Consider the following 24025-nt stretch of genomic DNA (forward strand, 5'->3'; position numbering starts at 1 on the left):
TAGGAAGTGACCAATAATGAGAGAGCTTTAAAAGCCAAACAGAAGATTGTATATCTGGGAACGGCTAGGTGATGCAGTGAATAGAGCACCGGCCCTGGAGTCAGGAGGACCGGCACTCAAATCCAGCCTCAGACACTTAACACAAAAATTAGCCGTGTGACCTTGGGCAAGTCGCTTAAGCCCAATTGCCCCTCCAAAAAGAAAAAGAAAAAAAAGATTGTATATCTGATACTTAATATAATGGGAAGCCATTGGAGTTTAATAGTGAGGTGTAAGGTGGGAGGGGGGATAGTCAGTGCTATTTAGGGTGGTAATAATAGACAAAACTGGGCAGAGACTTGAGGTAGAGAGGCCAACTAGGGGGGATGGCAGAGGAACCTGTACCCGCGCACAGCCTTTTCTAGGAGCAGTCGATATTGATGTGTGACATGACAAAAGCAGACAAATGTTTGCATGCAACCCCGTGGGTTATGGAAAATGTTAGTGAGACTCAAACTCCTGCGTGGAAGACATGAGGGGTTTAAAATTCCATAGGTAAAAATAGTCCCAGAATTTAGCTTTGTACTCAGAGAAGGAAATTTCCTGGATAGTATCAGCTTTCAAAGCTGCTTTATGGGTAATGCCAAATTCAGGAGTTCCCAAATTGGAAAATGTATGGATTGGACCTTCTGGAGAATGAAAAGGATTTCCTGATGCTGTATACTTCTTGGAGAAAGAGGCCAGCATTTCACATATTTCCTTCACAGAATCCAACTTTAAGAGCTAAGCCCATTATTTTCTCAGTAAATGAAGATCCAGTGAGGAGATTGCTTGCAAAGGAGTCCCTCAAATTATTTCTTTGTGGAGAAATCTAAACCACAAGGTTGTACTATGAGTTTTGAAGGGTGGGGGAAGGCACTGTATTAGACTGTAGAAAAGACACTTGAGAGCTGATTGTTAAATTTTCAGTGTGAGCATTTACACTTCAGGAATTGGCAAATGCTACAAAGCAGGGCTAGATTTATGGTTGTTGTTTTGATTGTCTAGATTTAAGAAAGTGATGGAAAAACGTTAATAATGCAAATTAAACTTAAAGGTCTTTCTAGTACAGTTTTCCTCAGGAGAGCTGGTTATTAAACATTTACTACCACACTTTTGGAAAAGGATTAATTCACTATATTATTGTAGGGTTGTATAGCAGCAAGCACCCCAAGCACGTCCTCAGGGTTTGCTGCCCATACAGGTTCTTGGATCTGCTTTGATAAAGGAAAGCAACTCAAAAGGGGTTAACAAGCTTACTTTAATCAGTCAGACATATATCGTTTACCTTGGTCAGGGGAAAAAGGTCAGCACCCCGAACTTCAAAGTATACAGGCAGAATTATCAAGACATTAACAGATCAAGTAGACAGCTTTCCAAACTGTCCAACCATTACATCCATACCCAGTCAACATCTGGGTTTCCACATTCTGGGTTTTTCAAAGCCGGGGGACTCTCAACAACGGCTTCCCAGAATTCAGATCAAATCACAGAACACTTCACAAAGTGAGTCCCAAAACAAAGCTACACATCAGGGCTTATATAGCCTTCTCCTGGCTCAGAGAATGTAACAACCTTATTGACTCACTGGCCAATCAAGAAGTATCTACTGAAAAACAAGCTTCCCACCCCAGGCTTCAGGTGCACTTTAGCCTAGGGGCAGGGAAAATCTTCCAAATCTGTATTCCCATTACAGGTTGTTATTAATCAATTTATTTCCCTTCCCAGGGGAGCTGATAGGCTGAATATTCTATGTATTTTCTGTAATTGGGGGGAGGGGTTTGCACCTTTTACTCTTGCATTTTCTTTGAAGTGAAGTAATAAGTGTCCTGTCCCTAATGTGTATCTGTGGATTCTACATTGGGGAGACCAAGCACAAGTTCTGCACTAGGTATATTATTAAAAGATACTGCTGGAATAATCCCAAGATGGAAACAAAGAGCCTCACAGAGAAAACAATTCTCTTAGGATCAAGTCTCCAGGATTGGACCTGGTTCATAAATGCAGAATCTTTGGCAAGGGTCAAAGGGCTTGCCCTAGGCCATGGATTTTAATGTTACATGAGTGGGTCAGACTGGATATCTTCTAAATTTATGCTCCTATGATCCTATGAACTGGAAATGTTTAATCTCATGAAGTCAATACTTAACGTAGGAACATGATAACTACTTCTAAGAATTTGAAGGGCTTTCTCATGGAATATGGATTAAGCTTGTTCTGTTTGGCCCAAGAAGAAAGAGCTAGAAACAAGAGGTAGAAGGTACAAAGAGACAAATTTAAGTTTGACTATAAGGAAGACAATTCTAGCTATGAGAGATACTTAAAAGTGAAATGGGCTGCTTCAGGAAGGCATTTCATTTTCATTCATGATATTCAAGCAAAAATAGCAGGGCTACTTTGTGTTAGCTTGCAAAGGAGATTATTTTCTCGTTGCACTCTGGACTAGACCACCACGGAGATCTCTTCAATTCTAAAGGTCTTTATGATTCTATACCTTTTCTTGTCAGTTTGCTGTAGTAGGAGAGGCGCAACTTAATATGAAGAAAACAGAAATTATGGGACAACTTCCAGTAAGGAAACTCTCAGCTATAATTTACAGTCTTGAAGAGTTGCCTGGGTGCACCGAGAGGTTAAGTGATTTTCCTCATGGTCACACAGCAAGTATGTGTCAGGCAGGGCTTGCCAGGGCTTTCTGACCCCAAAGTCAAACTTTTATGTACTAGTCATGCTGCCCTCACTATTAGTCATTTGTCATTCTTAAGTGAATATCAATTAGGTTACTCAGCCTGTGCTTCTCCTAACAGAAACTGAGATCAGTTGTTTTAAGGAAAGATTTTAAATAATAGAGTTTCTAAGAGGAATTAAGGGGCAGCTAAGTGATGTGTGGATGGAGAGCTAGACATGAAGTAAGAAAAACCTGAGTTTAGATTTGGCCTCAGATACTTTCTATCATCTTCTTTCCCTAATTGGGAAACTGATTATTAGGGATAGGGGGTCAGGTGGTTTGGGGGAGACTATGTTAACCTTGGGGTCTCATGAGTTATTAAAGATCAGTCCCTAGGCAAGTCACTTAACCCTATTTGCCTCAGTTTCCTCATCTGTAAAACGAACTAGAGAAGGAAATGGCAAAGCTTCTAATATCGTTGCCAAGAAAACTCCAAATGGGGTCATGGAGAGCAGGACACAACTGAACAGCAACAAGACAGAGGAATAAAACTTGATTTTGGAGTATGAACAACTTAAATATAGAAAAGAATGGGAGTTTCCAGGAAGTGAGAGAACTAAAGACAAACTTGACCTATTTTACAATTGCCCTGAGAGCTAACTAGCCCTGGTAATTAATAATGATAATAACAGACAGCATTTATATAGTGCATGTTATGTGCCAGGAAATGTGGTAAGCTCCTTACAAACAACATCTCATCTTTTCCTCACACTTCCAGCTCCTTTGGTTTCATCAAAGAGAATCATTTCAATACATAGCAGCCCTGACCAAAATGGTAGCTGCGTCTTTCAGCCTCATTCATGAAGAACTGAAACATGAGCACTGAGTGTTAGATTTCAAGTCTGAAAGTCTCAGGAAAAAAAGAGGAAGCAGATGCTATTATTATTCTCATTTTATACTCTAGAAAACTCAGGCAAACATGTTAAGTGACTTGCCCAAGGTCACACAGCTAGTTAGTATCTGAGGCTGGATTTGAATTGAGCTCTTCCTGACTCTAAGCCCCACTGTGTTACTTCAAAAATCACATTAGTATTAGTGTTACACAAGATGGTGGTGGTAGTGGTAGTAGTAGTAGTAGTAGTAAATATATTACCAAACATCCTATGGACAAAGCTACTGGCTGATTGACCAGTCTTATGTCTATCACCCCCAAATCTAATTGGGGAATTCCTCAACTCAGAGGTCCCAAGTTCCTCTTGGAGACCAATTTCTTCTATCTTGGTGCAATGACCGAGGGTCAATAAATCAGGCAGTAAGGCTAGAAGATAAAGTTTAATTATCATCAATTGATGGGTAAGAGTTAAGAAAAAAGGTCCTAGATACACACGGTTTTACACACAATTAGGTGACTTTTTTTTTGGAGGGGGGAAAGTAGGGCAATTGAGTTAAGTGACTTGACCAAGGTCACATAGCTAGTAAAAGTGTTAAGTGTCTGATGCTGGATTTGAACTCAGGTCCTCCTGACTCCAGCTCCACCTAGCCACCTCAGGTGACATTTTTTAAAAGGAGACTATCACTTGCTTTCTTTAATTGAAATCTAATTTCTCTGATTGAATATTAGAGACAGACTATGAGGTGATTTGAGAGAGAATATGTTAATCTGGGGGTTGTAATTTGTTAACTTGGGGTCTCATGAATGGTCGAAGATCAATTTCCTTCCAGTGGGGATGTTTTCTCCATAGTTTATCTTATCAGAATATCCTAGTGGGGCAGACATCTAGGATAGTGGAGGCCTCCTTCAAGACAGAAATCCAGTAAGGATCATCTTGACTCTGTCAGTCCCATTGGTCTCCGTTTACACAAGCCCCCTATGTTTCTTTAACTTCTGAGGTTGCTTTATCTTGAGAGATTTTTCCCAAACTCAGTCAACTTCTTCCACAATATTAACTACTTTCTCTATGATGAATCCTTCCTTGATCCCCTATTTTCTGATATTTGCCTTTTCTGTCATTTCTATAGCTTCTTTAGTTTCATAAAAGAGATTCATTTTGATATATACTATCCCTGGCAAACATGGAAGTTGCCTAGAGAACATCTATCAACCGCATTCAGGAAGAACTGAATATTAGGGTCAGCTAGGTGGAGCAGTGAATAGAGCACTGGCCCTGGAGTCAGGAGGACCTGAGTTCAAATCCAACCTCAGACACTTAACACTTACTAGCTGTGTGACCTTGGACAAGTAACTTAACCCCAATTGCCTTGCCTTCACTCTTCCATAAAAAAGAGACAAAAAACAAAACAAAACAAAAAACCCAACCGAGTTGAGTTCAAATTAGATTAGATGAGTTCAAATCTTAGTTTTGACATTTCTGACGTGGGACATATCATTTAACTTCCTTGAGAGTCAATTTCCTCATTTCTTAAACAGGGATAATAATATATCTATTATCTACCTCACAGGTTTATTTGAAGAACACTTAAAAGCACCATGGACATTTGTCACTATAACTTGTTTGGTGACTGGCACATTCCATTAATTAAAGGTAGCTTTATTCTGAGGTAGCTATCCACATGATTAAACATTCCCTTAGGAGTAAGACATTTATACAAATGAAATAGTACAGATAAAGCAGAATCAACAGGGCCTGGACCTGTGAGTAGAGAAAATTCCCATTCTGGATATCAGCCAGTACCTTCTAGGTAACTTGTAGTCTTAGAATATTGAAGTTAAATGACTTGTCCAGGGTGGCACTGAAGGATCTGAACCTAGATCTTCCTAGTTTCACGAGTAGTTCTCTATGCATTACACCACATTACTCTCACACTCTTCCTATTTGGACATTGGCATGAGATCTGACCCAAAGCTGCCTTAAGCAGGATTCCTTTGGACATTCTACAGAAGTCATAGACTCTCAGTAAGTTGGCAATCCTACTATAGTGGAAAGAACATTGAATCTGGAGTCATATGATCTGGATTTGAATCGTAATCTCTGTGACTTTGGGCAAGCAATTTACCTTCTCTGACCTCAGTTTCCTTATCCAAAAAATGAAAGGATTGGATTCGATGATCATTAAAGTATCTCTAAGCTCTAAATCCTGTGAGCTCCTCTTATTTCTGATTTTGAACCTTCTCTTCTTCCTTTCTCTCTTACCCAAATGAATCTGGAAACTTTATAAACTAAGTACAAGTCTGAGTATCTTGGTATGAATGAATCTCTATGCATGTTTTTGCAATATTGATAAAGTTTCTTAAAGGAGCTCCGGTGGAATCACATATCTTTAAAAATCAAGGCTGTGTCTGGTGATAATGATAACTGACATTTATCTAGAACTTTAATGTTTGCAAAATGCTTTACAAACATTTTCTTTTGATCCTCACCACCACCTCATGAGGTAGTTATTATGAAGACTTTCTAAAAATTGTTTTACAGATGAGAATGGAGACCTCCTTCAAGATAGAAATCCAATAAGGCTTATTCTAATGTTTTTGCTCGTGTGAAGGTCTCTATTTACACAAGTCCCCTCTGTTTCTCTAAGGTTGGTTTTTTCTGAGAGGTGTTTTCCCCAAATTCAGTCTACTTCCTCCTCAGGGAAGCATAGGGACTTTTCCATAGTGACATGACTAGAAAGTGTCAGAAGTAAAAATCAGAACCGATGTCTTTCTTTTATTTTAATTTTGCTGCTCTTTCCATTATATTAGGCTGCCTCTTTTTTTAAACTTTTTTTTTTTTGGAGGGAAGAAGGCAGGGCAATTGGGGCTAAGTGATTTGCCCAAGGTCACACAGCTAATAAATGTTAAGTGTCTGAGGCCCAATTTGAACTCAGGTCCTCCTGACTCTATTCAGGGCCAGTGCTCTATTCACTGTACCACCTAGCTGCCCCCTCCCTTTTTTTCTTTTTGTCTTAAGCAGCTCTTCTCTTCTGCAGCCTCATATGTGTAGTGATACGACCATATTTCACAACCCTAACTAGGACAGAGTGATCAGAGCTCTGTCCCAGGGTGCTGACATAAAGGAAGGGATGCTTGTGAGAGGGACATTTCCTCCCCAATAGGGTTTGAAGACCAAGTCTTTGTTTCTTGCAGTCTTTGCTAGACTATGCCACGTGGAGAGACTTCATTCCTTTGCTCAGTCTTAGACCTTCAGTCCTAGGGACTTATGACCATGACACCTCTCTCCAAGGGTCAGATTCTCTTGGGGATTGCTTGCCCCATCCTACTTTAACTGCCCACACACTTAGACTGTCCTCTGCAGTGCCCTTCCTTCCGACTACTTTCCCCTAGATGCAGGAATTTTTAGTTACATCTGTACTGTCTTTTAAGTCACTAGTGATTTCATCTGTTTCTTCCCCACTCCTCCTGCCTCAAGCTCGAGCATGAAGTCAGCCAGTCTCACCTTCCTTCAACCTTTTGCTATACAATGAAAGGAAAGGGGGTAGGAACTTCTGCTTACTTCTTTTTATTGGTTGTTGATCCTTGAACCTATAAAGTCTCTTTAGAATCCCCCAACCTTGAAAAATGAGGTGTCGTCTTTCCAATCCTTGCAGTAAGAATCCTAAATAGTTTTCTCCTGAAACACCAGAGCGACTTCAACAATGCTTTTATCCGTTGTAGGTCATCCCTTTCCCATCACATCATTGAGGGTGGAGGGAAGGGAAATCCCGACTAGCTGCTGTGCATAATAGTGAAAAGGGAGCTAAGGGTGTCCCACATGACTCAGAGCCTGGAGTCAAAAGAGGCAAGGCAGCTATTTGAAGGACAAAAAAAGCTTACTTTTCTTCTTATTTTTTATGCCAGGAGCAATGTTTGAAAGACTGACTTTTGGGTGACTTGATTCTGAAACTCTACTTCCGAAAAAGACCTAGTAAGCTATTCCCTTGTGACTGGACTTTATCCAACGAAGGAGTTATACAGACCCCTTTTTATAGATTACAAGATTTACAGCTGTGCCTCTGCAAGGAGACATTCCTTGTTGACCAAAACATGGGTTAAGTATTTGATGGAGTGATCTGCAAACTCAGTTGGAGCATGATGCATGAAGAGAGATGTGTTTATGTTGACTGCAGAAAGCATGGCTGGTTTTCTGGAGTCCTCTCTCTTGGGAAGGGCTGATGGCTCTAGGAGAGATTTTCTGGCTGGAATGAATTCCCACTGACATAATATACCTAGCTAGATCCAAATACTCTGTCCTTTATTTCTCACCTGAACTTTCTTCCTTCATTCCTTAAATCCAAGTCTATTAAGTGCTTAAACAGAGAGGGTATGTTCTCTGCTATTAGAACTTTCAGTCTAAGGGGCAGCCAGGTGGCTCAGCGAGTAAGAGCACCAGCTCCAGTGTCGGGATGACCTGGGGATCAAATCTGGGCTCAGATGCTTAGCACCACACCCAGAAATAACTGGCCATGTAACCTTGAGCAAGTTACTTAACCCCGATTGCTTTAAAAAAAATAAAAGAACATTCAATCTAGTAGGTAGGACATATAAATATATTTATACACGCAAAGATAAAATTGGTATTTTATTTTGAGGGAGAAGGAGAGAGACAGATACAGACAAGAACACACATATATCATATATGTATATATACACACAAACATACATATATGTTTTTGTGTGTGTACACATATATGGAGAGGGAGAGAGAGAGAGAGAGAGAGAGAGAGAGAGAGATTTACCATATTCAATAATTAGCCCTGGAAACCAAAATGTTAAGACAAATACAATCATTTTGTGTGACTCAACAAATGTTATTTTGGCACATTAATGAATCTTAGCAGGATTATTAATTATTAAGCCAATTAAAGGAGCTATTAAGATGGCTCTTTTATATGCCAATATTGCAATAACCTTCTGGCTGGTCTTCTTTCCTCAAGTTTCTCCGAACTCCAGACCATCCTTCATTAAGCTGTCAAACTTTATTTCCTAAGGCACAAGATTTATCATACCATTCTAAACCCCACTCCCAGGTTCAAGAAACTCCACTGACTCCTTGTTACCTCCAGAAACAAATACAGAATCTTTTTAAAGCTCCTCACAACCCAGTCCCTTCCCACATATCCAGTCTTCCAACACTCTACTCCTTTCCACATGTTCTATGATCCAGTGACTCTGGACCCCTGACTATTTCTCAAATAAGACACTCCATCTCCTGACTGTTTGCATTCTCACTGACTGTCCCTATGCTTGGAATATTATCCCTCCTCACCTCTGGTTTCCCTGGTTTCCTTCTAATCTCAGCTAAAATCCCACCTTCTACCCAAAGCCTTTTCTTAATCTTTTAGGTTACCTCCAATTTATCCCATATATATTTTGTATTGTGAAGAGTGGTTTGAGTGTTATCTTCCTCATAGAATGTGAATCCCCAGAGGACGTATTTAGCACAGCTCATGGTCCATAGACCTTACTTAACAGCGGTGCTTCAGTTTCCTCATCTAAAGAAGAAGGAGGTTGATCTAAATGATATTGAAGGTGCTTTCCTGCTCTAACATTCTATAGTTCTAAGACTCCTCATATTGTGTGACATCTTATTTGGTTGGAACCAAATCCTAGAAATTACTGCCTGCTCTAGTTGGCACAGTTGAATTCTCTACTTTCTTCAGGATGTGAAATTCACAGGGCTCTGGCATCATAGATTTCGAGCTGGAGCAGAACCTAGAGCTCTTTGAGTCTAACCCAGGCATGCACAACGTATGACCTCCGGGCTACTTGTGGCCCGCCAAAGGATTTCAGGCAGTCCTCAAAAAAATGTAGGGTTGCCACTGCGCATTCTCTCCTGTTTGTCACATGACCCATGGCAACTAATCATTGTGGGTCTGTCTAGTCTAACCTATCTGTGAAATGAAGAAGTTTAGCCTCTTAATTTTGGCTCTTACCTACTGCCAAGTTGTCCAGGTTTGGTCTAACCCCTTCATTTTACAGATGAGGAATTGAGGTACAGGGAAGGTCTACTTTATTCAAGTAGACCTGTTTGGTTTCATTAAATTTGTAAGAATTAGCTAGGAGTCCATTAAGCTCCTTCCCACTCTCCTTTTGAGAATGATATATGTTCAATAAATACACCCTGCCATTTGTTGCAAAACTAGTAAGTATCTGAGGCTATGTTTAAACTCGTCTTCCTGAATCCAGTTCTAGCCCTCCACCCATCATGCCACCTAGCTGCCTACACTATCTAGTCCAACTCTCCTCTCCCCATTTTACAGAGAGGATAACCTAACTAAGATCCTTAAGTGTTTGGTCCAAGGTCACACATACAGCAAGTGGCAGAAGGGAGATTTGAACTTTGGGCCTGCTTCCCCTGTACTATAGTGCTTCTCATACTACTGTGCTAAGACCAAGGTTAGTCTGCATAATTTAGCTGCATTCAGTTTTGGTTGTTTCCAGTTATCTGACTGCTCTGTTTATTTCTGCGCTGGATCTGAATTAACCAATGTTTTTGTGTGGCTTAAATGACATAATATATATTAAGTGCTTTGCAAACATTCAAGGGCTTTAGAAATATTACCTATTAGGGGCCAAATGGGAATATGGAAAGATTAAAGGACTGGGAATGAGAAGGGCTGGGTTCTAATCCCAGCTCGTACCTCTCCTAGCTTTATGACTCAAGTAAATCTCTTTACCCTCTCAGAGTCTCAGTTTCCTAATCTGCAAAGTAGAGCAGGGTCACTGTGAGGAAAGTCATGATGTAAAAGTGAGTTAACATTATTACTGTTGGTCAGTGTGGGTGAGCCACCAACCCTCCCCATTCATTATCTCAGTATAATACCCTTCCTTATCTTAGACACTGTTTCTAGTTTCTTAGAGAAAAAAAAGGAAAAAAGAGAGTTGAGGGGAAGAATCTCATTCAGCACCAGGCAGCAGGGCCAAGGTTCTGGCGTTAATTCCTTGTTCAGATAGACATGGCCTGGGGCCTCTAACCTAAAACTCAGTTTTGGGGTTAGCTCCAGAAAACTCAATTAAAGAAACACTAATAAAACTCTGAAAAATTCCAAAAAACAGAGTAAACAGCCTGTTATTAGTAGTCCCTAAGCAAAACAAACCCACCATAACCTTCTGGTTAAATAGTCCTTCCCCTTGGAGACCTAAGGCTTTGGTGACTAAACACTGAACACCCCATCCATCGTAACAATTCAGAGCTTTACTGAAATACCACCTCTACCAGCTGGAAGTACACAGTGTGTAGCTCATTACATGCACACACGCACACACAGATAGGGGAAACTGAAGCAGAAGTTGCTGGTCACTTCCCCATCTGGGAGGACAGAGAGCACAGACATATAATAGGGCTGGTGCTCCTTTGGGGAGGAGGAAAAAAAGGTGTGTCAGCACAGTCAGTTTTGGGGCTGACACAAACCTGATTGGGAAACGGAGGAGTGTGTGTATGTGTATGTGTGTGCGTGTGTGTATGGGAGTTGGGGGGGGGGGAGAGTGAGTGAGGTAAGAGCCTATAAATCCACTGCCACCAGAGCTGAACCCTTGAGCTGAAGGGAAAATCCTTGCCTGCAGCCTCCTGTTCACAAGCAGGGACAAAGTGAAAGAATGCAGAAGCACAGGTAAGGAGCTTTGAAGGTAGGAATGGAGGAGTTGGGAGAGGAATGGATGCTATTTCTATCAAGGGATAACAATTTCTCATGAGGCATGGCAAGAAGAGACATTCTAATATGTCTAAACATATTAGAATCATTACTTTTCTCATCTCTTCTTAGAGTACTTACCTTCAGAGAGCTCAAGGGATTATCTAAATGTAGGCATCTATTTATTTTTTTAAATTGCCTTCCTTCAGCAAAATTGAGGGGCAGCTGAGATTTGTTTAGGGGTTTTCCATCTCCACCCCTCGCTGACCCTGTCACCTTTTTGCCTGTTTTATGTGTTTTATTCTTCTCTTCTAGGATGTGCCCTTTCTAGCACCTAGTGATGGTGGCAGAATAGCAAAATACTGCAGCAGGATTCAAATGACCTGCGTTCAAGTCCCCCTTCTGTCACTAATAACATGCCCTTGAGGAAACCGCTTAACTTTCTTAAGACCTACTTTCCTCATCTGTAAAATGGAATACCAGCATCTGTTTTACTAACCCATAGGGCTGTCAAGTGAAATTATGTATATCAAATAACTTTGTTAATTGTAAAACTTTACAGATATTATATCATAATAAATATTATAAAACACATCAAGATATATATATATATATAAAGATATATATATATTAAGATGTACAATTATATAAAGATTCATATTAAGATATATAAAGACATATAAAGATTATAAAAACATTAAGATAGTATAATAAATACAATAAAATATACTATATCATAATAAATATAATAAAACATTATAAGCAATATAATAAAATACTATATAATAAAATATATTGTTATAATAAATTTAACAAAATTATTACAATAAATGTCATACTGTACTATAGCATTACACTGCAATTGTATAATAGTACTGTATTTTAAAAAGACTCTCAGATACCCTCACCCTATCCTCGCTATGTTGATGACCCCCTACTCTGCTTTCCACAGGGACCAAACTGGCTTTCCTATCAATTGCTTTTCTGCAGGGCTATTTACTTTTCCTTCTTCTTTGTAACTGGAACAATTTGCCTGCCTAACAAACTTGAAATCAGTTTTTTGACTGTATAGTTCTCTCTTAAATCATTCTGCTTCCCTCTTGGTTATTTAGTGAGATAAAACAAATGGAGGAACATTTAACTTGAGGAGAACATGGCAGCAGCCATATATATTTAGGGAGATAAGACCCATGTCTAGTTTATGTATCTCTTAAGCATGCTAACTGTAGGACAGGTAGGTGGTACAGTGTGCCAGACATGGAGTCAGGAAGACCTGAGTTCGAATCTGGCCTCAAACACTTAATAGCTTTCTGTGACCCTGGGTGAGTCACTTAATCCTGTTTGCCTCAGTTTCCTCATCTATAAAATGAATTGGAGAAGGAAATGGCAAACTACTCCAGTATCTTTGCCAAAAAAGACCAAAACCCAGATGGGATCATGAAGAGTTGGAAATAGGCAGCTAGGTGGCACAGTGAATAGAGCACCAGCCCTAGAGTCAGGAGGACTTGATTTCCAATGTGCCCTCAGACACTTACTAGCTGTGTGACCTTGGGCAAGTCACTTAACCCCAACTGTGTTGCCTTCCTACCTCCAAAAAAAGGGTTAAAAAAAAGGTTGGAAATTACTCAACAATAACAAGCGTGCTAACCATGGTACATTGTGAATAAGCTCTTTGTGTTCCATTTATTTATTTTAAAGCAATCGGGGTTAAGTAACTTGCTCAAGGTTACACGGCCAGTTATTTCTGGGTGTGGCACTAAGTATCAGAGCCTGGATTCAATCCCCAGGTCATCCCGACTCTGGGCCTGGTGCTCTTACTCACTGAGACATCTGGCTGCCCCTCCATTTATTTATTTTAAAAGGAGTTAGGGAACGTAATGAAATAATGTTCGAAGGTCAGCATTGGATCTAGCAAATTGTAAGTAGACTTCTCCACCAGCCTCCTCTTCTCTCCTTAGCTCTTTCTTTTCAGTGCCCTCAGGCTCTTTCCTCCTTTCTAGTTCTCAAAACCTATCCTCCTTCTGCACATCAAGACGTAAATGACTGATAACATCTTGAAAGAATCAAGTTATCAAAGAACAAGCATTGACAAGAAGCAAAAGTTCATCCAGATCATGGAATTAGATCGTAGGATGATAAGATTCAGGACTGGAAGTGATCTCAGTGGCCATCTAGGAGGGCCTTCTCATTTTACAAATTAGGAAACCGAGGCCCAAAGGCATTGTGCGATTTTTGCAAGGTCACACAAGGTAATATGTCAAAGAACATTGGTTGGAACTGAGATCCTCTGGCTCCAATTTCAATACTCCCCTGTACACACATTGAATTTCAGAATTTAGAATGATTAAAAAAGTACAAAGCATCATAGACTATTGAAGCCAACAGAGTGACCTTCCAATCCCTCTACTCTCCTTAAAAAAAAAAATTACAGATGAGGTAACTGAGGCTGGCAAAATTAAGAGGCTTATTCAAATTGCACAGGGGCAGTGAGGTGGCACAGTGAATAGAGCACCAGCACCAGAGGCAGGAGCACCTGAGTTCAAATGTGGCCTCAGACACTTGACACACTTACTGGCTGTGTGCCCTTGGGCAAGTCATTTAACCCCAATTGCCCTACCTTCCCCCCTTCAAAAAAACGAAACAAAAAAAAAAAATTGCACAGCCAACTAATGTAAGAGCCAATACCTAACATAGAGATTCAAGCTCCAGATCATGGTTAAACACCATCCTTTATTGCTGACACATTAGTCTGAATGAAAGCATTGGGTATTTGGGAATTTAATATTATGCTTCCTGAGTGTGAGTATTCCTATATCTATTTGCAGCATTCGGTATAATTACTTTTGTAAATCAAGGTGTGACTATTGTTAGCTGTATTGATATTCCAACTCTGAGCCTTTGATCCTGTGAGCCTCTGACCTCTTCTTATTGAGTTTCAGTTTTCTTATCTTTGAAATGGGGCCATTGTTCAAAATAATGTCTAAGTTCTTTTCCAAGGCTAACATTCTGTGATTCTTGGGACATACTAGAACCAGTCTGCTTTCCTGGCATTGTTCTAACTGAGGACAGAAAGCCTCATCACACAAATCTTAGTCAGAGGCCTCACAGTGGCACAAAAGCAACTGAGTTCTTAAAGGCACAAGATCTGACAGGATCTATCATGCAGGAAAGATTTTTAATGTGATCCCAACAAAAGAGCATGTTTTCTGAAGACCAGATCTAGGTCAGACATGGTAACCCATGACATGCTCCTGGGAGACAGAGGCTGGTAGATTTCTAGCTAAGGAATTCTGAGATGTAGTAGACCAAAAGCTGATTCGATATCCACACTCAGTCTAGTATCAACATAGTAAGCTCCTGGGAGCAGGAAGATGTGATAAAGGGTGTTGAAGAGATTGTTCAGAGGGGCAAAGTGGGCCAGGCTGGAAACTGAGCATGCCAACCAGCAGTGGAGTCAATCAGGTACACGAGGGGTTGCTTCTTATCTTGGGTGATATTGGGAGACCCAGCCTCACAAAAAAACCCAAACCAACACAGATCTGTAAATATAGGGAAGGTCTTCATTGATATTCTGGCTACTTAGTAAATTCTTTGGTCATCGAAGGATGGGAAACAGAAAAATACAGAATGGCCCTCTTGTGGGGCCCCCTTCTTCCACTCATGCAGGGAGGCAGAAAAGAGAATTGTAGAAGGAAGGAAATAAGCATTTATTAAGTGGTTACCATGTGTGCTCTGTTCTAAGCTCTTTACAAATATTAATTCATTTGATCCTCACAACAACCTTTGGAGGTAGGTGCTATTATGATCCTGATTTAACAATTGAGGAAACTGAGGCAGACAGTGGTTAAGTGATAATGCCTATCACATAACAGGCACTTAATAAATGTTTATTGATTGATTGACTTGTCCAGGATCACACAGCTAGTAAGTGTCTGAGGATGGATTGGAACTCCGGTCTTTCTGACTCCAGGCCTGGTAACTCAATCTGCGGTGCCACCTAACTGTCCATGGAGGGTTTTAATTAATCTTGAAATTTTCAATATTAAGAAAATGAGAAGAGGGGCGGCTAGGTGGTGCAGTGAGTAAAGTGCCAGCCCGGAGTCAGAAGGACACGAGTTCAGTTCTGACCTTAGACACTTAATACCCACACAAAAAAACTAGCGGTGTAACCTTGGGCAAGTTACTTAACCCCAATTGCCCTCCAAAGGGGAAAAAGCAAAAAAAAAAAAAAAAAAAACGAGAAGAAAGAAGGAAGTTGCAGCTAATAAAGATCTAAGAAAGAAAGAAGGAAAAATTGTAGCACGGAAGAATGAATCGGAGGTACTCCCTGGAGAAGCACCTGAAGGAGTTGATCTATATCTTGCCATTGTGTCCTTGACTAAAATAATTCTCAGAAAGCAGACTGGTTTTAGTACGTCCCTTTTCTCCATGGGTCTGCATGGCTCTGGAGGAGAGAATGAGGTTCGTGACTTTGCACAATCCTCTCTCACTTAAATCCAATTCACTTGCAAGTCATGACTTCTTCCTGAAGTCCCGGTCCTCAAGTACAAAGGACAAATAATAACAAAAGAGTTCACAGAGTTAGTTTGATTGTACGCCCCACGGCGACAAGAATGAAGAGAGAGATGATAAATAAACAGCTGGAATGTAGAAAACCAAAAAGGCTTGTTTTGTAGACAAGTGGGCGCAAAGGATAAGGAGGCTGAGCAGAAAAAAAAGAGGGGAATAATGGAGATTTGGGGTTCCCCTTCTTCCCTGGCCCGGACTTGCCTCCAAGGTCCCCGCCAGCTTTCAATTGATGCACCTATCCCTGTGCTGATGACCCAGGGTTCTAGGCAGCCCGGTCATAGATAGGGGTGCCATGAAAGGTAAACGGTGATTTCAAATACTGAGAAGGAAGAGAGTGTAAAAGTGGGAGGAAAGTTGGTGCCCCCTGATTTACTGGTGAGTCTTTTAGTCACTGGCTCGAGTACTCAGAAAGAGGTACTGACAGAAGAGCTGATATTTTAAGAAGTGAGATTACGTGTAGGCAGGAAGTAGACCTCAATGCAAAGTAGAAGCAAGGAAGACAGTTTGAATGACTCCCAGTCAGGATGCTGGTGATTTAACAGGAATGAGGTTATGCTTCGTAGCATAAATATTTCTTAACTCCTCCACTAGTCACACACGTTATAGGAAGCAGCATTCTTGCTATATACAGGCCTAAGAAAGTTTCCCACTGCCTCAGTGGATTGGGGTGCCTGACAGCACACTGGAGGAGGATTTGAACCCAGGTTCCCTCGACTGTACAGCTTAGTGACAGGGTCCCCGGATTCTTGTATCATCCCACCTCACAGGCTAGTATCCTGCATATGGAGGGTCATTAGCTCTTGTATCTCCTAGGGCCTCCCTGTATGTGTGTGGCCCTGGGGCAAAGAGATTAGGAATTGTGAGACAGCCTTTTAATACTTCCAGGATATCATGTACTGAAGTAGGCCTATCTTGTACTCTCCTACAAGATAAAACAAAGGTCCGAGTCACCAGCTTACAGAATTCTTAACTGCATTCCTAGGAAACCAGTGGAATCTTGGCTGGGAGTTCACCCAAACTGGCTTGTCCTGTGTTCCCCAGCCCCAATTAGTTCTGATGCCCACACCTACCACCTACACACAGAAAAAAAATAGAATGCTGGGTAGAAAATACAAGGAAACCAAATTAGGTCCAGCATAAGGAAGAATTACAGAATCATGAATGGTCATTGCATTGACCACAGTTCTTACAACTTTCAAACTTGTTTGTTTTTTTACCTTGTATATTGTCTAAATTATTTTTCATGATTCTGTCCATTTCATTCTTCTTCATTTTATAAAACCCCTTAAATTTATTCATTTTTATAATATTGATGTTGTAGTAAGAGAGAAGAAAAGAGGAAAAGATCCGTTAGGTGCAAAGACATTTATAACAACTTTTGATGGGGATGAGAAAACGGAAATTAAGGGGATACCCATCAGTTAAGGAATAGCTGAATAAATTGTGGCACATATGGGTGATGGACTGCTATTATACTGTAAGAAATGGGGAAATAGGTGATTTCAAAGAGACACAGAGGAAGACAGGAAGTGACGCTGAATGAAGTAAGCAAGAGCCACAAGGACAATTTATAACATCAGCTGCATATCCTGAAATAAATCACTTTTCCTTTCCATTTCCTCATCAGGAACATGAGGGGTTGGACCAGGTGATTTCTAAGCTCAAACGTTCTGTGATCTGCTGCCTCTCTAGCCCTGCCTCTGAGGCTGCCTCTTGCTTTGGTTTCCAAAGAACAGCTGCCCTTCCATCCAAGCAGTTCTGACTCACTTTCCACTGGTATTTAATCTATGGTAACAATCCAGGCTTTTTTGGTTTTTTTGGCTTTTGTTACCAACAGGCTGTACTGTATAAAGAACATTTGTAACACTGTCATGTGGAATTTTCTGTGATAACTTGCTCTGAGAACTATGCACTGGTAGAACTTTGTTTTAGGTATTTTTCTGAGATTGGACTGAGTGGCTAGACAGAATTGACTTTTTTTCTGAAGGAATAAAAATAATTTTCAAAAGTTCCTCTTGGGGCAGCTAGGTTGTGCAGTGAATAGAGTACTGGCCCTGGAGTCAGGAGGACCTGAGTTCAAATCTGACCTCAGACACTCGACATGCTTACTAGCTGTGTGACCTTGGGCAAGTCACTTAACCCCAATTGCTTTGCCTTCCCTCCTCCACAAAACCCCCCAAAATATTAGCACTTACCTAAAATGGTTGTAATGAATATCAAATAAGATGATGTTATGCAGAATACTTTGTAAATGTGAGCTAGTTTAGGGGGCAGCTAGGTGGCACAGTGAATAGAGCACTGGCCCTGGAGTCAAGAGGACCTGAGTTCAAATCCAGCCTCGGACATTTAACACTTAGTAGCTGTGTGACCTTGGGGAAGTCACTTAACCCCAATGGCTCTGCTTTCCCCCCTCCAAAAGGGAAAAAACCAAAAACCCAAAAAATTAAAGTTTAGTATTATTCTTATGTGTTACTTTTGGTATCATGATTTATTTCATCATTTGTAATATTTTTTTCAAATAGCATTATATTTCTACCAGCAGTAATCATAGGCAGAAGTTAAGGGAAAGACAAAAGTGTGAGAATTAGGAAGAACAGCCAGAAACTTGTAAAAATTTTCCATCCTCGGGTCTCAGTCCTGGTGTAAGATAGGAATTCTCACTTCCTAGTGAATGGAACGCCTCCACGCCATTTGCCCTGCACTGGAGCCTTCTTTACCTCCATCTACAGCGGTGGTCCAGGGCTCTGAGGGTGATCCTTCACTTTACCCAGCCCATCCTGCTGCTTCCCAGTCATTTCTATAACACATGCTGCTGAGTGTCCCCAGTTCTCCCATACTTCCCTTCTCCTTCAGATTCCAGCTCTGAGAACAAGTATATATCATCACTATCATTCCTGGTGGGGATGTTTAAACCAACTGCTCTCTGACTGACTTCCCTATCCCATACGCTTATCCCTGGCCCCACACCCCTAAATGTTTTGTCTTTATTAATGTTGAGAGGAGAGACTACATATATACATTTTTATTTGTACCAGCAATGCTTAACATAGCTCCTGGCACAGAGTAAAACGCTTAATCGATACATTTTTCCTTTATTCATTCATTGTCCTTCATCTTTATTTATTGTCCTCTCCTCTTTCTCCTATTTTTCTGCTTCTTCCTTTTTTCATTCCTCCTTTTCCTTCTATTTCCTTCCTTTTCCTTCCTCTTCTCCTCTAAATTCAAAGTCAGGAAACTTCAATAGTTCACCAATCTCCCCTCCATTGCGCTCTTTCAAAAATCAGCTCAGTTTCTAAATTTGTGCCAAATAAATTCCCTTTAAGAACTTAAGGTAGGGAAAAGGCATTTTTAGAATGAATCTGCGTAGTCCTAATTCTCTTTTCCTCTGTGCTTGACAGAGACTCACCATTTCCCAGAGACCCTAGCGGTAACCCTATTCTGAGGTTTATGAGTAATGAAATCATTACTCTTATGCTCTTGTGGTCCATTCATCTGCAGCCACTTCCTGGAAAGTTCAGAATGGAGCAAATATTTCTCTAGAACTGATGGTAACCAAACCAATACCATTCTTCCCCTGCGGGGTCAATTAAAGAATGAAAATTTTTAAAAAAAATTTAAAAAATCATCTTTCTCCAAGTTTTAGGTTTTTTCTTTTCTCCTTTGTTAGAACAAAGTCCTGCTTCCTAGGCTATTGACTCCATTTTTTGAGACAATTTTCCACTTCTGGACCCAGAACTATATCTATAGACACACAATTTGACTTGCATTATCTAAAGTTGTGGGGTGAGGACAATGTTAAAATTACTTTGAAGGTTAAATTAACCTAGCCTACTTTGTTCATTCTGTAGATCAGAAGGCCCAGAAAAAGTGATTGGCTCAAGGCTATTAAAAAAAGAAACCCAACAGGAATCAGCTATATAGTAAAATGAATAGCGTACTGGATTAGGAGTTAGGAAGACTTGAGTTCAAATCCTCCCTCAAACACTCCTTTAGCTGTGAGATTTTGGGTAAGTCACTAAATCTCTCTCAGCTTCAGCTTCCTCATCTATGAAATGGGGATAACACCAGCACCTGCCTCACAGAATTGCTGAGAATTAAATTAAATAATATATGTAAAGCATTTTCTCAAACTTTAAAATACTGTACGAATATTATTGTCATCATTATGATTATTCAGTTTTTAATCAATCACTTAATAATGGAATATTTTTATTATTGTCATTGTTACCCGTGTTGTTACAGAATCAATATGATTGTTATTAGAGTGAGGACTGGAGCCTAGGTCACTCATCTCCCACTCTGGCACTCGCCATACTGCAGCATGAGTCATCCCTTCGATTCTTCTTGGCAGTTATCAACTGAATATTTTTGTCTTTGTTTGGTCATTTCACTCATGTCTGACTTTTCATCACCCCATTTGGGTGATTTACCATTTTCTTCTCCAGTTTATTTTTAGAGAGGAAGAACTGAGGCAAACAGGATTAAGTGACTTGCCCAGGTCAATAGCTAGTTCCTGAGGCTGGGTTTGAACTCAGGTCTTCCTGATTGCAGGCTGTATGTTCTATCCACAGTGCCAGCTAACTGCCCCCAATGGAATATACTTTTACTAGTATGAAGAATAAGGCAGAATAAATGGCTTTAGGCAGCATTATTCCCTGGGGCTGGTTAGAAAGCCAGGATTAATACTTCTTCCTGGTTGTAATGAGTATGAATTCCTTTACAAGAGAAACTGTATTTGAGTAGCTGATATTCAGTAGTGAATATTCATGATGAATACTAGAAAAAACCTCAAAACCCAATCCAAAGTCAATGAAAGAATGCTGATTTTTCAGTCCGAGGATTAGAGTTCAAATTCCAGATCGGCCATTTATTCCTAGAGTGATATTGAGCAAATCATTTCCCCTCACCTGTTAAATGAAGAGGTGGCAATAAAGGGTTTCTGAGGTTCCTTCTAGTTCTAAATTTATAAATCTTGGACTTTATTGGAGTAACTAGATGGCACAATGGATAGAGTGCCAGGCCTGAAGTCAATCAGGAAGATGAATCTTTCTGAGTTCGAATCCAGTCTCAGATCCTTACTAGCTGTATGACCATGGGCAAGTCACTTAACCCAGGTTGCCTCAGTTTTCTGCATTTGTAAAATTAGCTGGAGAATGGCAAACTACTCCAGTATTTTTGCTAAGATCATTGCGTTTATCCTTTGTTCTTGAAAATGACCATGCCATCGGGGAGGGCTGTGCAAGGTCCCCAAGAAAAACCTTAATTGGGTCATGAAGAATTGGCCATGACTGACCAGCAACATGGCTTTAGCTGTCTTGTTAGAGAGGACAGGGACCTGACGTAACTTCCTTGTTTCACAGATTGGAAGCTGAGGCCGGGGAGAGGTGAAATGATTGAAGTGAGGTCATAGCAGAATGCGGAGTAGACTAACCCTTTCCTGAGGTCTACACCAGGGCTCTTGCTGTCCCAAATGGCAGCAGGACTTTGTTCAACACTTCCTTTTCACTGACAGTAACCCTTGCTCTGTCCTTACCATAGTGTAAAGTTTTTTAATACTGGAAATACATTTTACACTTCATCCCCGCTTCCCTCACTTCAATTTCCAAAATATATTTAGTGACTGGGAAACTAAGCTTCCAAAGAGTACGTGGCAGCAACAGTTTCTGCTAATCCTGTGTCTTTTGTGTATGAAGGCCTTTCAGAATCAAAGCCTCATTCATTCATCCATTTAATACTCATGTATTAAGTACCTACTATTCACAGGTCACTATGATAGGCACTAAGGCCAGGGAATTGAAAGAGAATTATTTCACCAATATGCTATTTGGAAGGAAAACACAATGAGACCCGGTGTATATGGAAATGAGCTTCTTCTTGCTTGAAAGGACTTGGTAATGCCAGGAGTTAAAATAATGAAAAATGTTATGACTTTTAGAGAACACACAGGCTCCAAAAGAGGCAGTGTGGTATAGAGGGCTGGTCTGGGAGGCAGAAAGATCTGAGTTCAAATCTCACCTCTGATATAAGATGATATAAGTTCAAGTCTCACCTCTGATATGTGTCCTTGAGCAAGTCAGCTAAAGTCTGTGCCCTAAGCAATCTTCTAAGATGAGAGGGTGCAGCATTGCATTTGTAGAAGGAGTTTCTTTATCTGAGAGTTCCCTAAATCAATGAAATCACAGATTTAGTCCCTATTCCTATGGATTCAAAAGTGCAAGGTGAGTTGGAAGGCAAAGTAACGATCACTCAAGAATAGATTAAGGAGACTGCTGGTGGGCGTGGATGCCCGCTGAAGGAGCAGGAGATTCTCAAAGCATCATAGATGACAGAGCTGAAAGGATCTTTAGGGAGCTGCTGCTTCAGCTTTTTTAGATGAGAAAACTGAGGCCCAGAGCTCAAGTCTCCCACGTAGTAAGTGGCATCGTTGGGATTTGAACTCAAGTTTCCTTGTTTCCAGATCCAATACTCCTTCCATTGTGCCATTCTTCTGCTGCCATGCAGCATGACTCCCTGACCAGAGATCTCAAACTCAAGCCTCTGCTCTTGGATTCTAAGACAGCTCCTAAAAGAAAGTGTGACTAGGTTTCTGACTAACCTGGGTGTATATATCCCATGAGTATGAGTGTCTTTCAAAAGTATAGAGTCATTATTCATTCAAAAGCCAAATATTGTATTGCCCTGAGCAAAGCACTGTGCTATTCTCTGTTATGTCTGACTCTTTGTGATGTCATTTGAGGCTTCTTGGCAAAGATTTTGGAGTGCTTTGCTATTTCCTTCTCCAGGTCATTTTATAGATGAGGAAACTGAAGCAAACAGGGTTAAGTGACTTGTTCAGTGTCACATAGCTAGTAAGTCTTTGAGACCAGATTTGAACTCAGAAAGTTGAGTCTTCCTGTCTCTAGTCCTGGCACTCTATGAACAATGGAGCCAACTAAATGTCCTGGTGGTATTTTAGACACAAGTAATAGTATGGGCAGAGAAATGGATCTCACTTCTTTTTATAGATGAGGAAAATAAAGTTGACCCAGGACGTTTAGTGACATGAAAATATTGGATGCATGTGGAAAGTAGCCCAATCTGGTTGGAGCTTAGACCACATGGAGGAAAGCAGTCAGTGTGAGATGAAACAGGAAAGGCAGAAAGGAACTACGTTAGAGAGGGGATTAAAAGAAATGCTAGGCTGAGTTATGAATGAAATGAGTTATTAAATGAAATGCTAGGCAGACTTATTCTTCAGCAAAAAGAATCCCATTAAAGAGTTTTGAGTGAAAGAGTTTGAGTGATGTAATCCAATCTGAGCATTCTTCTATTCAAATATGTCCATGGATTTGGTGTAATATATAGAGTGCAAATTTAGAATCAAAATTTAAGTTGGAATCCAGCTTCAGACATTTACTAGCTGTGTGACCTTGGGCAAATCTCTTAACCTCTTTGATCTTCAGTTTCCTTATCTATAAAATCAGGATAATAACAGCACTCACCTCACAGGATTGTTATGAGAATCAAATAAGATAATATATGAAATTCTCGGCAAACTTTAAAGTACCATAAAAATGATTTTTGTGATTATTACTATTACGGTTATTGCTTGGATATTTTAATGGAGCCACAGGATTCAAAGACTGTGTACGACTCACAATACCACTATCCATCAATATACTTTCTCTTTCCCAAGAGTTCTTAATCAGGAGGTCTGTAAATTTTTTAAAGTTTTTTTGGATAACTATTTCAATTTAATTGATTGGATTAATTAATTCTTAGTATAATAATGAATTAATTCTTAGTGTAGTATAGTGGTATGCTATTTTATGCTTTAAAAAACAATTATCCTAAGAAGTGGTCTACAGATTTGATTGACTGAAAAAGAGGTCCATACAGCCAAAAAAAATGAAGAACCCCTCCTCTGTTTACTCAAGAGCTAATCACTGTGCCTCAGTCTCCCAGGCTACACCTACTCCATGACTCAGAAGACAGTTTTTAACACTCCACTTGCTTCTCTAACTCCAGTCATCCAAGGGCAAGCTATTTTTGCATGAATATACCATACCTCTCCTATGATGAGATTAAGGTAATAGTTAAGGCACTCATAATAAAGACAGCTGGGAACCCCAGCAGTTTCCTCTACAGTCAGAGTCCCTTAGCTTGGATTCCAGGCTGTCAATGATGGGAGTGTCCCTTAAACTATGCAAATAGCAAATTCATCAA

The 24025-nt window shown here is 40.3% G+C and overlaps 1 protein-coding gene across 1 annotated transcript in view; it reads left to right on the plus strand.

Moving 5' to 3' along the window:
* Positions 1-11039: 11039 nt before the first annotated feature.
* Positions 11040-24025, plus strand: part of IL1R2 (interleukin 1 receptor type 2) — a 34616-nt gene continuing 21630 nt past the window's right edge. Inside the window, exon 1 of the mRNA XM_069100499.1 lies at positions 11040-11230. Within this exon, the coding sequence (XP_068956600.1) occupies positions 11217-11230 (14 nt within the window). The 5' untranslated portion in view covers positions 11040-11216. The remainder of the gene's footprint in view (positions 11231-24025) is intronic.

This window comes from Petaurus breviceps, unplaced genomic scaffold (assembly GCF_028583685.1).
Source record: "Petaurus breviceps papuanus isolate PSGF00001 unplaced genomic scaffold, PetGlider_PUasm1.0 419, whole genome shotgun sequence".
In the NCBI taxonomy this organism is placed as follows: domain Eukaryota; kingdom Metazoa; phylum Chordata; class Mammalia; order Diprotodontia; family Petauridae; genus Petaurus; species Petaurus breviceps.